This window comes from Rhinatrema bivittatum, chromosome 6 (assembly GCF_901001135.1).
Source record: "Rhinatrema bivittatum chromosome 6, aRhiBiv1.1, whole genome shotgun sequence".
Classification (NCBI taxonomy): domain Eukaryota; kingdom Metazoa; phylum Chordata; class Amphibia; order Gymnophiona; family Rhinatrematidae; genus Rhinatrema; species Rhinatrema bivittatum.
Window position 1 is genome coordinate 37835799 of NC_042620.1, and position 14355 is coordinate 37850153.

Genomic DNA, 14355 nt, shown 5'->3' on the forward strand with positions numbered 1-14355 from the left:
GAGAGTACCTGTATGTATGTGAAGGACAGAGATCCACTGTGTGTATGTGCGAGGAAGAGAGCCACTGAGTGTGCAAGTGTGTGAAGGAGTGAGTGTAGGGGTTGCAAGTGCCTTTTTTGTGTTAGAAAGTCCCTGTGTGTGAGCCATTTAATATAAGAGTGTGCCTTTTTTGTGTGGAAAAAGTGCCAAGGTGTGTGAGAGCATGCCTGTGTGTATGTGTGAGGGAGATAGTCACTGCAATTGAGAGATTACCTGTGTTTGTGTGTGTGAGAGCACTGAGTGTGTGTGTGAAGTACAGAGAGCCACTGAGTATGAAAGAGTGCCTATGTGTGTGAAAGAGAATGAATACATGTTAGAGCGTGTGTATGAGCGTATGTGCACCGTCTCCCCTGACAACTAATCCATGACAATCTCAGGGCAACTGGAAATCAAATGTTTCCAGGTATAGCGAGCAGAGGATTTTTTTTTTTTAATCCCCATTAGTTTTAATTGTTGGATGTTATTTGATATGTCTGCTATTTTTAAATATTTTATTGATGTAATATTTGCAGTGCTGCTCTTTTCTGGATAGGGTGGTTGGTGTTTTGAGTCCTGGAGATTAGAGTTTTGATATGGCAGATTTGACTCTTGGGGTAATTGTATTCTTGACAGACTGTGATAGCTTTTATTGGATCTATGTAAGTATTATTCAAAATACTGTACATGAGCTATTGAGATAATATGGAACCCATCTTTAGATGTGAATGTCTTCACTCTACATCTGAAGAAGGGACCTATGTAGTTTTAAAAGCTTTTGTACAATTTTTAGGTACTGGTATCATTTAGACAGCCACACTTAATAAAGTGTGTTGGTGTTTTAGGGCCTAATGTAATATTTTCAGTGTTGCCTTTTTATAGGTAGGGTTATTATTGTCTGAGTGCTACAGTTAGTATTGTTTTGGTATGGGAGCTTTAATATATTGTAATTTTATTCATAGCTTACTGAGGGCCAAGCACTCACCCAATGCATGTTACAAAAAGCCTAATAGCATATAGGTTCCAACTGTCATTTGTATGTTGGGGAAAGGGGACAGAGGGATTGAAACTGTTGAAGACTTCGGGGGTGGAGAGTGTAGAAGGGGAGAGGGGACGGAGAGACTGCTGGTGGTTCGGTGGGGGATGGTGGAGATGGAAGTGGAGAGGGGGCTAGGGAGCGAACTGAATTCCCCTACTACAAATTTCACTGTATGCCACTGGCTACTTTTACTGCCAGAATGGTCCAGAAAGTACTCCAAAACAAAGCCCGGATGATTCTCATAGTACTTGTGTGGCCTAGGCAATTGTGGTATCCATATCTCATGCAATTGTCCAGCAGATTTTAAATTCAGCAGGGGGCAGACCCTGCATTAATCATTCAGCACGACGGCACTCTGTTTCATCCCAACCTTCAGTCTCTCCATTGGACAGCTTGGAGGTTGAACGTATGGTAATCGCCAAGCATTTGTTACCCAGAAAGATCGAGGACATCACAGTCTCTACCAGAGCAGTCTATAGTTTCAAATGGAAGTGATTCATCTCATGGTGCCATTAAAAGGTCAAATATACATTTTTTTGTAAGCCTTGGCATTACTAATCTCTCTACTCTCTCTTTGCTATCCGGCCTTGTCACATCTTCAGTTAGAGTCTATTTCATTGCCATAGTGACATATGTTGCCATCGGTGATAAATCCATCTCAGCCCACCTGTTTTTGTCAAGATTCTTGAAAGGGTAATGGCAGATTGAGTCTCCAAATCCCTGGAATTTGACTGTAGTAATTATCTAGGTCATGAAATCACTTTTCAAGTCATTGCCATCTACTTCACTCAAATGCTTGATATGGAAGGTTGTTTCTTGTAGCGATAATCTTGGCAAGCACAGTAAGTGAACTTCAAGACTGTTCATTACTATTCTCCGTATATGCAAACATTCCATGACAGGGTGAAAAACTGCATGTACTAGAAGTTTCTACCAAAGGTTATCTCTGTCATTCCTATTAAATCAGTCCATTGCGTTGCCGACCTTCTTTCTGAGACCACTTGCACATGAGGGGAAGAAATCCTTTCAAGTGCTGGAATGCAAACAAGCTTTGGCCTACTATAAGACAAAGACTCAGTCACATTGTCAGGCTTCCCAACATTTTGTTTCTTATGATTTTAATAGACTTGGCAATGCTGTTGCCAAATGTACATTGTCCAACTGGATAGTGGACTGTATTCATCATTGCTATATTCTTGCAGGCCTGCAAGTCACAGGCTCTGTTAAGGCTCATCAAGTGAAAGTTATGGCCTCTTCAACTGCCCATCTCTGTGAAGTCTCTCTCAAGGACACCTGCAAAACTGCAACATGGTTGTCCATACACATCTTTACATCCCAGTACTGTCGAGACAATCACTCGAGGAAGGGCTATACATTTGGCCAAGGAGTTTTGTGACCTTTCATCCCTATATAATCAAATCTCCATGGGTAAGAAACTACTCCACTGCAACCCTTAACTTGGCAAACCCCATGTGTTATGACTAATTCATCCTTAGTTATTGACGGAAAAAGCAAGTTTGCTTACCATAAACAGTGTTTTCTGTAGATAGCAGGATGAATTAGCCATACTAATTACCCGCCCGCCTCTCTGGAGAGATAGGTCTTTGTGTCTTAACTTGTATACTTATTGAGGAGGCTCAACAGGCAATACCCACGTGGGAGCACCCATGCATCCTCAGTATAGCTTAAAGCTCTATTAGCTAGGAAAGATGGGTCTGTTCAGTGCCATCAGATGACACCACAGATATGTTATGGCTAATTTATTCTACTATATATGGAAAACACCATTTATGGTAAGCAAATTTGCTCTCGACCTAGGACTATGACTTCCTGATCCCCACCAACAGGAAGTATCCAGAGCTCTTTTGTCCTATGGCCTGACCAGTTGCTGGAAATGTCACTGGGAGCCTGAGCTTCGTGCCTATCTGCCAGTTCTCCCACAGTTAGTGGGAGACACACCCCCCCCTCCTACACACACTTTTGATGGGTATCTCCAGGGCAATTCAGTTTAAATCAAAGAAGGTTTTTCTGTTTGCTACTGCAGACACTTCAGTATAAGCCTTGCTTTCCATCTAGCCATGCTGTATGCCTTGAATAAACTCCCTCTCTGGCCACATTCAAATTCAAACGTTCAACTTTTTGAGGCTGCTTTTAATGCCTATCACATCTCTACAATAAATACATTTCCTATGGACTTCTGGTTGTCATGGATGGAATTCATTGCTAGAGGATGTGGTGAAAGCTATTAATATAGCTGCATTTAAAATATTTTTGGACAAGTTCCTGGAGGAAAAGTCCATAACCATTATTAAGGTAGAGTTGCAGAAACCCACTGCTTATTCTTGGGATAAGCAGCTTGGAATCTATCTACCCCTTGGGATCCTGCAAAGTACTTGTGACTTGGCCTGGCCACTGTTGGAAATAGGATACTGGGCTTGATGGACCTTTGGTCTGACCTAGTATGGCAAATCTTATGTTTGCCATGGAACAAAGAGTGTCTCTTATTGTAGCTGTATAGCACTGTAGTATATAGTAGCACTGATAGATAGTTACATTATGCTCAGCTGAAGAGCAGTTTCACTTTTAATTACTGTCTCAATGGGCTTATATTGAAATAAAACATCATGGGCCTAATGTAACAAAATGTTGTCTCCATTTTGTATATATGGGGAAAAGAAATAGCTTGGTATATCTGGCCCCATATGTCATAAAATTATATCAGCATTAGACTAAATGCTATCCCCATATGAACTGGATTGTGGGGGGTTAATTTTTCCTCAGCTGTCACCTCTCTGCAGAATCTAAATTAATCCATATGTGGGAGACACATGAAAACAATACCAGAGCCCCTATTCCTTTTCTTGTGAGGAAAAACAATATCAATGTAAAGAAGGGTTGTACTTTATCCTGAGTAAAAGAAATCTATTCTAGATAAGAATAAGCAATTTAGGATTGGCCCAGTGGCTCAGTGACAAGCACTGCCATGTGGAGGACAAGCATTTAATTCCTGGGTCAGGTCTTCTGTTCCCTGGCCAGCTGGAAATGTGGCGGAGGCAACATTCACAGCCCCTGGGGAGGAAGGGACACTTTGTGGCCAGGGAACAGCAGTTTGTGGTCCCTGGGCAAGGTCTAGTGCTGCAGTGACTGAGCTGAGTTGGGTTAGGGATATAAAAGAAGGGGAAGCACCTAGGGTAGGTGTAAATGAAGGCTCATGGTGCCGCAGCCCAACAGAGGCCAATTCCAATTGAGCTAGAAGCCCAAAAGAGAAGAAAGAAACCACTGGGCCCCCCAAAAAAGGTAAAAATCAGATGATGAGTTATGGATAATGAATACTTGTTATTAGAATCCTGTGCTTATATATTACCATTCATTCCCGCATAACTCCGATTGAATCCATATTTATTAATAGCCTGTAAGGTGTTAGGTGCTGTTCCATGGAACAGTTGTCTTTCATTGTTTGTGTTGCCGTTCTTTGCATCAATGCTCTGTTTCTTGATCTGGTAGGTCTTCCAAAGGGTTAGATTTTGTATTCTCGCAATCTACAAATGTTAAAAGAAATGTTGACAGATTTAGTCATCTGTGATCTGGATTTTTCATGATAAAGAGCAAACCAATGATATAACAACATTTAGTCTTGTTCTATTTAAAAAATGGTGTATCCCGGGTCACAAGAGACAATATAAAATACAGGGATGGTTTCAAAAGGGACTTCTCTGGGTAAAATAATGCTTTACCTACTGAAATGGTCCTTTAGAAAACTGTGTGACCAATATGCGCATACACATTGCATCAGCATTACTTTTACACACATAAGGGATTGGCATTCCAGGGGCCAGAGTTGGGACACAAGTGCATACGAATCACATGCACCAAGTAGTATATTGTGATTGTGTGTATGTGTAATTGTGCGATTGTGTGTGTGTGTGTCGTGCATGAGTGTGTGGGGTTTCCAACAGTGGCCAATCCATGTCCATAAGTACCTGGCAAGATCCTAAATAGACTCCATGCTGCTATCATGCAGTGATAAGTGATAAGACTATTCCCTAACAGGTGAATTTTAAAAGGAGTCATGCGTATAAATGTAACACACCAAAATAGCAATTTTCAAAAACCCACTTATTCGAGTAAAGTGCATTTACATGTGTAAAACCCAATCCAATTTTAACTGTGTAAATGCTTTTTAAAATCAGGCCCTATGACTACATGATTAATAACAGTTTATGGAATTCTCCTCCGGGAACTTGTCTAAACATTTTTTAAACCCAGCTACGTTAACTGCCTTTACCACCTCATCCAGCAATGAATGCCAGAGCTTAATTATGAGTTGAATAAAAATGAATTTTTTTCTGATTTGTTTTGAATGTGTGAGTGGTGCATAAAGCACACAGAGGTACAACAGAGATAGGAAAAAAGCTTATCTGTGTTAGAAGCTGTAGGATCTGTTTCTTCCCTGTAGTTACTGAGAAAAGTAATGAAAAAAAGCCTCTCTGTGTTAAAAGCTGTGAATTCTTTCTGCCTGCTCCCTGCTGTTGCAGTGATTAGTCCTGATTTATCATTTGGTCACTGTGAAACTGCATGGCAAGTAAGGCATACGTAAACAATGCAGGCACTGCACTGCATTTAGACAGTTTTCTCATACTGTGAGCATATAGTCAGGGGAGTAAAAAAACGTTTGTATAATCTTATAATTGTAAACAGTATTGGAAATAAGAGTTAAATAGTAAAATAAAGACTGTACCAGAAAGAGTAAAATGGCGAAGCAAGGAAGTAAAATAGAAAGACGGGGAGGCAAAAGAGAGATAGGAAAAGGGGGGCGTATCATTGTCTGTTAGCATTAATGAGAGGGTGAGACATAGTTTGTGACATGAAGGGGACAATAAGGACAGGGTGACACACCCAGTAAGCATAAAAGATTAGCAAGAACCAGAAAAATCTCGGAGAGCCAGCAAGTCACGGACCAAACACAGGCTTGTGCGTGAAGGTCCCCCGGTACCACCCATGATCCCCATCCTTGTGCAGGGATCGCTTGCCTGTCCGGACAATCTTTTCAGGGAAGTACACTGCTACAGATTTGTACATACATGTATATTTAGCTTAGCTTTGCTTTTATATGCTTTTTCTACTTGTATTCTTTTGTAATCTGTGATATTATTGCTAAGAGAAAATACAATTATCCTTTCTATACCATTACTCTCTCCGAGTATTAGGAGAGGAAAAGGGGGAAGAGTAGATTAATGTGTGATGGGTTCTTATAAGCTGACATTAGTAACTGGAAGTGCTCCCACCAGAACCCATCAGTACAGGTAAAGAATCGGGCAAAATCCAGGGAGTCTTCAAACCTGTGCACAGTACAATGTGCTACTTATTAATTTCATGGTGTGCCCTAGTCTTTATATTTTTTGAAAGAGCAAATAACCAATTTACATTTACCAATTCTATTTCATTCATGATTTTATAGACCTTTCATATCTCCTCACCCCCAGTCACTTTTTCTCCAAGCTGAACACCCCTAACTTCTTTAGTCTTTCCTCATAGAGGAGCTTCTGTATCATTTAGTCGCCCTTCTCTGTACTTTTTCCAATGCTACTGTATTATTTTTTTTTTGCCTTTGACCATCTGGACACTTAGTACACATTTGTTTATATGATTTCTGTTCTGATTGTTTCATTTAGAGTTATGTGCACTTTATTGATTTTACTTTATGCTTATGTTGTAAACTGCCTTGAACTTCTAATAAGCAGTCTATACACATTTTAAATAAAAAAAATGGACCTGGGTTCATAAGTCTGTATTGAAAATTGGTGTAACAACTTCTGTGCATTGTTACAAAATTATCCCCGCCAAGTGTAACAGTAATAGGAGCACATTATGTTACACCACAAAAAGCGGTGATCTCAAAATTGTAATTTTTGGGTATCACTCCACAAAGGGTTGTTCTGAGCTTCCTGACTCATTCTGCTGCTCAGTAATCAACTTACCTCTGGCTATTAGCTGGCCCTCCTATAGGCATATAAATAGTTGAATACTATGAAGGCCTCTAGGGGTTAGGGTGCTAAAATATAATCCCCTAAATTTAGGGTTAATATTCATTTACCTAGATTTAGGAACCTAAGTTACTGGCAAGTTTATTTGTTTGTGTTGTATTATATATTTTTATTTCTATATTTATTTATTTATTTATTGTGAGGACTTTGTTTTTATGTATGCCATCATGTTTTATTATTGAATTTTATGCTTGTACCCTTGTATATTGCCTAGACGTATTTTAGGGCAGTCTCACAGTATTACCACAAGACTGGCTCCTTTAGGCAGAAAAGTGACGATCTGTGCTGTTAAGCACTGCTCATGGAGGACATGGGAGAGAAAGACATGCAGGACATGAGCTGACTTGCTCTAGGAGACAGGGGCGGATTGGCCTATCGTGAGATCAGGCATTCCGGGGGGGGGGGGGGCGCGGTCACATGGACGTCTCAGTTCTTGCTGAGAAGAGCTTCTGCAGAAGAATATCTCAGCGGGCCGCAACAGTGTCCAAACTGCCACGGCAGAGCCCTACCCACCACGGCTCGATGAAAGGCCTACAGGACTGCAAGAAAGACAAATCTGCCAGTTGCAGGGCCATCAGACACATTGACCTCCTCTTACCTCCCCTCCAGCAGTAAATAAGGAGCCATGCGGGTATGCCCAAAGCCCAATAGAAGAAAGGAGGCTTAATGTGTGTGTGTGTGTGAGAGAGCCTGCATTGTATGCATGCATGAGGGAGAATGCCTGTGTGCATGAAAGCCTGCATGAGTGTTTGAGAGAGTACCTGCATGAGTAGCTTGAATGTGTGCATGAGAAACAGAGCACCTGTGTACGAGACAGAGTGCGAGACCCTCGTGTGTAAGAGAGAGCGAGCGTCTGCATGTGTATGAGAAACAGAAGGCCTGTGTGTGTGTGAAGGGGAGAAACAGAAGATAAAGACTGTGTGGCCCTTTTCCCCCAAATACACAACAATCTCTGGGTAAGTGGAAATCAAAAGATCCCAGGTATTTATTTATTTATTTTATAGTATGGAGAGCTGGAGATTTTTTAATCCTATTTTAAATTTTGGGGTATTATTTTCCTGTGCCTCTGTTTTGAAATATTTATTCTTTTTATGAATTTGGTTTTACTATTATGATTGATGCTTTATATATCTTTATGTTATTGTTTGATATTTAATGAAGAATGGTGATGTTTCTGTTTTTCCATTTTTGCACTGCATACAGTCTGGCTTGTTGCAGTTTCAATTTCAGATTTTGTCTGCAGGTTTCTATTTATACTTTATCTCTTTATTCTGTATGTGGTGAGAGTCTGTGATCTGCATGTGTGACTGAGGTTAAGAACTCTAGTGTGTAGTTTTTGTGTAGGGATCTATAACAACTTGGTTTGTTCTGTTTTCCTAATAGCAGGTGTATTGGTATTTAGGAAAGGCAGTGCAAGCTTGTACCGCATTGCCGATTACAACATGGGGAAAAGCGTGCGTAAGCGAGAGACAGGAGCTAGCGGGAGTGGGGTGGGTGTGAAGAGTAGGGGGGGGGGGGATAGCGTAGGGAGAGCAGCGGGGATGGTTAGTGATTTAAAATCCGGGCTTGGGATTGGCTGTGAGAAGCATAGGGTGTGTGCATCTTCCTTAGACTGGCTGCATTGGGTGGAGGAGTAGTGAGAGAGTGCTTGGCTCGATGTGTTGAGCGATAGGGATACCTTGGCGAGTTTAGGCCTGGGGTTCTTTCTGGGTTTTGTGAATTTCATTAAAAAAAAATAAAATATATATATATATATATATATATATATATATACATACATACATACATACATACACACCCCTCCACTGGATCAACCCTCCTCTCCTTCCTTGTACGTCCACAAGACCCACCCCGTCCTGCCCTCCAAGGAACACTCCACACGCCCTCAATCAAATCCACCAAACTTACCTCCACTGGGGTAGATTTTTAAAAAGTACGCTGGATTTTATAAGATACGCGCATAGCCACGCGTATCCTCTAAAATCCTGGATCGGCGCGCGCAAGGCTGCCGATTTTGGGCAGTCGGCGCGCGCCGAGCCACGCAGCCTGCCTCCGTTCTCTCCGAGGCCGCTCCGAAATGGGAGCGGCCTCGGAGGGAACTCTCTTTCGCCCTCCCCTCACCTTCCCCTCCCTAACCCACCCTCCCGGCCCTATCTAAACCCCCCCCCTACCTTTATCCATGGATTTACGCCTCCCAGAGGGAGACATAAATCCACGCGCGTCGAGACCCGACGGCGGTTCCGGAGGGCACGGCCACGCCCCCGGAACGCCCCGGCCCGAAACCACGCCTCTGGACCCGCCCCCGAAACGCCCCCGTCCAAAAACCCCGGGACCTACGCTCGTCCTGGGGTTCTGCGTGCGCCGGCGGCCTATGGAAAATAGGCGCACAAGGCCCTGCTCGCATAAATCCGGGCGGATTTACGCGAGCAGGGCTTTTAAAATCCGCCCGACTATGAATAGAGCTTTTTCCCTTGCTGGCCCTACCCTATGGAACTCCCTACCTCCAGATTTGCGCACAGAGACCTCCAGCCCCAAATTAAAAAAAAAAACTAAAAACTTGGTTGTTCCTTCAGGCCTACCCCCCACACTCCTCCCTCTCCACGAAGAATACCTAAAATCTGTGTATTCGAATCAATGAATACTTTTAAAAGTTTCAGTCTCTCCACTCCTGACCTCTCTCTCTTCAATTTCAGGTACTTCCCCTGATTACCTCTCCTTTCCATGTACATAATATTATTGACTGCTACTTTTTCCTATTTTTACCACTGTTAACACTTCCACCACTACTTTATTCCTCTTTCTACCCTTCCTTCCTCTGATGAACCCCCTTTACTCACGTACCTCTTTCACTGAATTGTGTTTGTTCTATTTTCTGTAATTTCTCCCTATATCCTCTCCTCATGAACTTTATGTAACCAACATGTCAGCTCAGACTTTTTCGTTTTATCTCTTTGCAATTGATCCACTACCGTTGCTTTGGAATTATCAAGAGCTTTATGTAACCAACATGTCAGCTCAGACTTTTTCGTTTTATCTCTTTGCAACTGATCCACTACCGTTTCATTGGAAGTATCAAGAGCTTCTGTACCTTGTATTATAGTCTCTTGTATTATAGTATTTTAGCATGATACCATGTATTTAACATATATATATTTCTGTTCCTCGTCTCATATAGTTGTTACTGTTCCATGTAAGGGCTATGCCTAAAAGTTCCTAGTTATATGTAAACCGATATGATGTGCAAACGGCTATCGGTATAGAAGAAATTATAAATAAATAAATAAATAAATAAATAAATATAGTGATCAGACTATCCATTTTCCCTACCTTGGTTGCTGGGTGCTGCGTGGTTATCGTAGATCTCAAAGGCAGCCGACTAGGCCGCGTGGATCTCAGCAAGCAAGCATGCTGAGGAAGTGATGTGAGAAGGGCGGTTGTTCGGGCACAGGCGTGTCCAAGAGAGGAGCAGTCAGAAGGACAGCAAGGGTGCCGACGAGGGCAGCTCCGGCAGCACAGGCAGGTGTTAGCAGCATGTTGCCTCCGGTTGCCAGCTCGGGCGAGACCGGGCCGGAGTTGGCCCTGAGGTCGCCTCAGCAGTCACGTCATACTGTTGGTGATCTGGAAGCCGGCGGTCCGCTTGATTTGTCGCTCAATGCCTCTGGGACGGAGTTTGCAGCCCCGGGCAGCCCATCACAAGTGCTGCTGGGATCGTGGTAGTGTTTGTTGGGGAGCAGGGTAAGGGGGAGAAAGGGGTCGGAAGTCTGTGGTGTGTGAGAGGTCTTGCGGTTCTGTGCAAGGCCCAAGCAGCGTTCAAGGACGGGAGGGATAATTGGACAGAGGACAGGGAGCGGTTGCTGGTGGGAGGCAATTGGCTTCCTCTTTCCACAGGGCGGGTCGTTTTCGGGAATTGGGTAGGCAGAGCGGGACATTAGGATACCCAGGGAGGGAAGAGGGTTTGGAGACATACAGGGGTAGGCGGCCTGATGACTTGGGAAAGTTACAACCGATGCATGGAAATGAGCCCGGCCTGCAGTCCGCTGCTGCTTCTATTATTGGGGCTGGTAGGCATTGGGCGCCATCTCCTAGGGATAGTGAGTTACTAAAAGGGAATTTTGAAAGTACTTGGATTGGAGGTTGGCCTTCCTGGCAGCGGGAACGGGGGGAGGTAAGGGATAGTTCTACGGACGATGGGACAGGCGGTAGGCCTTTGCATTTAGGAACCGGGGGAGGGGGGAAGCAGCAGGAAGCGCACGGGGGAGGGGGTGGGCAACAAGGCATTGGGGGGTTTGGGGTTTCGGCTGGTCTTGCGGCCTGTTCGTTTGTTTCCTCAGGTCTTGCTGAAGAGGAGTGCCCTAGTACCTCCAATGCGGAGGCGTGGAGGGAGCGGAATTTCTCCAAGAGCAGGTCATCCTTTGGGTTCAGCGGTCCGGGGACCAGCACAGGAGTCGACTATGGTGGACAATACAGTAGGAGTTCGGGAGCAGGTTTATTTATTTAAAAGTTTTTCTATACCGTCATTAAGTTATTTACCATCATAACGGTTTACAATAAGGCACATATAGAGGAGATTAGCTCAAATTTTACAAACGGGGTGCCAATAGTATCTGGTAACAAATAAACATTAAAGGCTATTTGGTTTATGTCATGGATTTTCCATTGATGTATGTCTCCTAGGAGATAACATGTGGTTCATTCATGGCATTACAGGTTATTAACTACTATTATCTGTATGATAAAAAATAATTTCCAGGTATGCACTTGGAGATTACGTGTTAGGTGCTATATGCCTGCTCTTCCTTACTTATTTGTGCCATTCTCTTTGTAAAAGGCCTGTTTGAAAAGCCAGGTTTTGAAGTTTGTTTTAAATTGTTTATAATTTCTCTGGAGTCTTAGATCAAGTGGCATAGTGTTCCATATTATGGGACCAGCCAGTGATAATGCACGTTCCCTGATCTAAGTCTTGCTGTTTTTACTGATGGAATGGTTAAGAGAGCTTTGTTTGCTGATCTTAAATTTCTGTGAGGTACGTGTACTCGAAGTGCTGTGTTCAGCCATTCAGCTTTTTCGTCATGGATCAATTTGTGTATTGTGCAAAGTGCTTTGAATTGAACTCTTTGTTCGATGGGTATTTATTTATTATTTATTTATTTGTTTAAAGATGGGTAGCCAGTGTAGATCGGCTAAAGTATCTGTGATGTGATTTTTTTTGCTTTTGCCAGTGAGAATTTGAGCTGCGGAGTTTTGTAATATTTGCAGTGGTCTTGTTGTCGGGTAAGGTACACCAAGCAACAGAGCGTTGCAGTAGTCAGTGCTAACAAATATTAGTGAGGTGAGGTTAAGTACGGTTAAGTTCATGGGGGAGAAGAGAGAATGGGGGTCTTCAAGAAAGAGGAAGTGATCCAGTTCGTGCCGCGCTGGGTCCGAGACGAGCTCCTCATCCTCCTCATCCACCTCCAGTGAGTCGGTATTAGCTGGGCAGACTGGGGGGGGGGTGGGGGGGCCGCGGCAAGATATGAGGCACCCCGCATTGGCATCTCTTACAGAGTTATGGGAAGAAGTTCCGAACAGGTTGAGGAGGAGGATTCGCCAACGCAAGTATGTCAATATTTTCAGGTTACTAGAGGGTAGACGGGGAGGGGGGGGGGGGGGCAGAAAGGAGAAGATGAAGAATATTTGCCAGGTTCTTATGGCCTGGATTGGCCACTGTTGGAAACAGGATGCTGGGCTTGATGGACCCTTGGTCTGACCCAGTATGGCATGTTCTTATGTTGTAAGAAGAAGAAGGGTGAGGCCTAAGGTGTCAAAGAACATAGTGAATTGGGTTAGAGGTTTCTTTCGATTAGCGAGCGTGGTGGGGCATTACCAGCCCACCGCACATGGGGCATTATTAGCTCATGGGGATAGTATATTAGGGGTGTTCAGGGATTACGAAGGTTGGGCTTGGCTCAACTATGATGAGAAGTTCAGGGATAAAATGGCAGGCAACAAACACGTCTTGGGGTACTCAAGACATTAATTTGTGGTTAACACAAATGACCAACAAAGGTGCTAGTAATGTTAGGAAGAGTGGAGGCATCCCGGGGGGGGGGGGGCAGGTGGAGGGGTTGTTACTAGCGTAGGCAGGGTCGGCAACTCCTTTCGAGGAGCGGGAGCCGTTGGCAAAGGTGGAGCTGGTCCCAGAGGAGGGGTGGGAGTGCAGGACGTTTGTTGGAGATTTAACAAGGTCACTTGCCTCTTCTCAGACTGTAAGTTTCGACATGCATGTGTCACATGTAACAAGGCTCACCCGGCCTCCAAGTGCTCACAATCGCAGGCTGCTGCCCTTGGAAAAGGGGGAAGTAGTGTGTGTGGATTGCCTAAAGCGGACTCGCCGGTAGTGTTAACAGCTATGCAATGGTGGTTGCAACGCTATCCGGATCAAAGAGCGGTGCAGTTGCTTTTTCAGGGTTTTAAGGAGGATTTTAGAATTCCGCATGAAGGGTCTGGGCGAGGGGGAGGGTACATAATACTAAGTCTATAGTCTGTTTAGCGGGGGTCGCGCACCAGAAATTGTTTGCGGAGTTGCAGATGGGAAGGATAGCGGGTCTGTTTGCGGAGCCCCTGTTTTGGTGCATGCATTTGTCACCGTTGGCGGTTATTCCTAAAAAGATACCGGAAAAATACAGACTGATTTTAAATGTGTCTTTTCCGAAAAGAGAGTTTGTGAATGATGGTATCCCAAGGAAGTACTGTACGGTGCATTATGCTTCCTTTGACGAGGCATTGCAGTTGGTGCAGGCAGCGGGGCCCGGCGCATGGCTGGCAAAAGTGGACATAGAATTGGCATTTCGGTTGTTGCCCATTCACCCCTCTAGCGTTCCTTTGTTCGGGTTTTCTCTTGAAGGGAGTTATTGTGTGGATCATTGCCTGCCTTTAGGTTGCGCAATATCGTGCGTATACTTCGAAGCCTTCAGCAGTTTCCTGCAGTGGGTGACAGAGCAGCATACTGGGTGTCATCAGTTGTTGCATTACCTCGATAATTTTTAATCGTGGGAGGTGTAGGTTCAGATCTGTGTAGACGGCAGTTGGCAGGTTTCTTAAGAGGTGACGGGCAGTCTCGGGGTCCCAACTGCAGCTGATAAGACGGAATGCCTGCGCAGCGGTTAACCTTTTTAGGTATTGAGTTAGATTCATGGTGTCTAGGCTGCCGGAGGTCCACAATTTGCGGGAGTTAGTGAAGGATGTTAAGATGGCACATAAAGTGACTTTAGTTCAGAT

The 14355-nt window shown here is 44.0% G+C and overlaps 1 protein-coding gene across 4 annotated transcripts in view; it reads right to left on the reverse strand.

Annotated features, from left to right (window-relative positions):
• PARP14 (poly(ADP-ribose) polymerase family member 14) overlaps positions 1-14355 on the reverse strand; it is a 183568-nt gene that overhangs the window by 16100 nt on the left and 153113 nt on the right. For all 4 annotated transcript variants that reach the window (XR_003857327.1, XM_029605294.1, XM_029605293.1 and 1 more), the window contains one exon: positions 4419-4593. Coding sequence is in view for 3 of the 4 variants with exons in the window: in XM_029605294.1 (XP_029461154.1) it covers positions 4419-4593 (175 nt within the window). In the remaining variant the exon portion in view is untranslated. The remainder of the gene's footprint in view (positions 1-4418; positions 4594-14355) is intronic.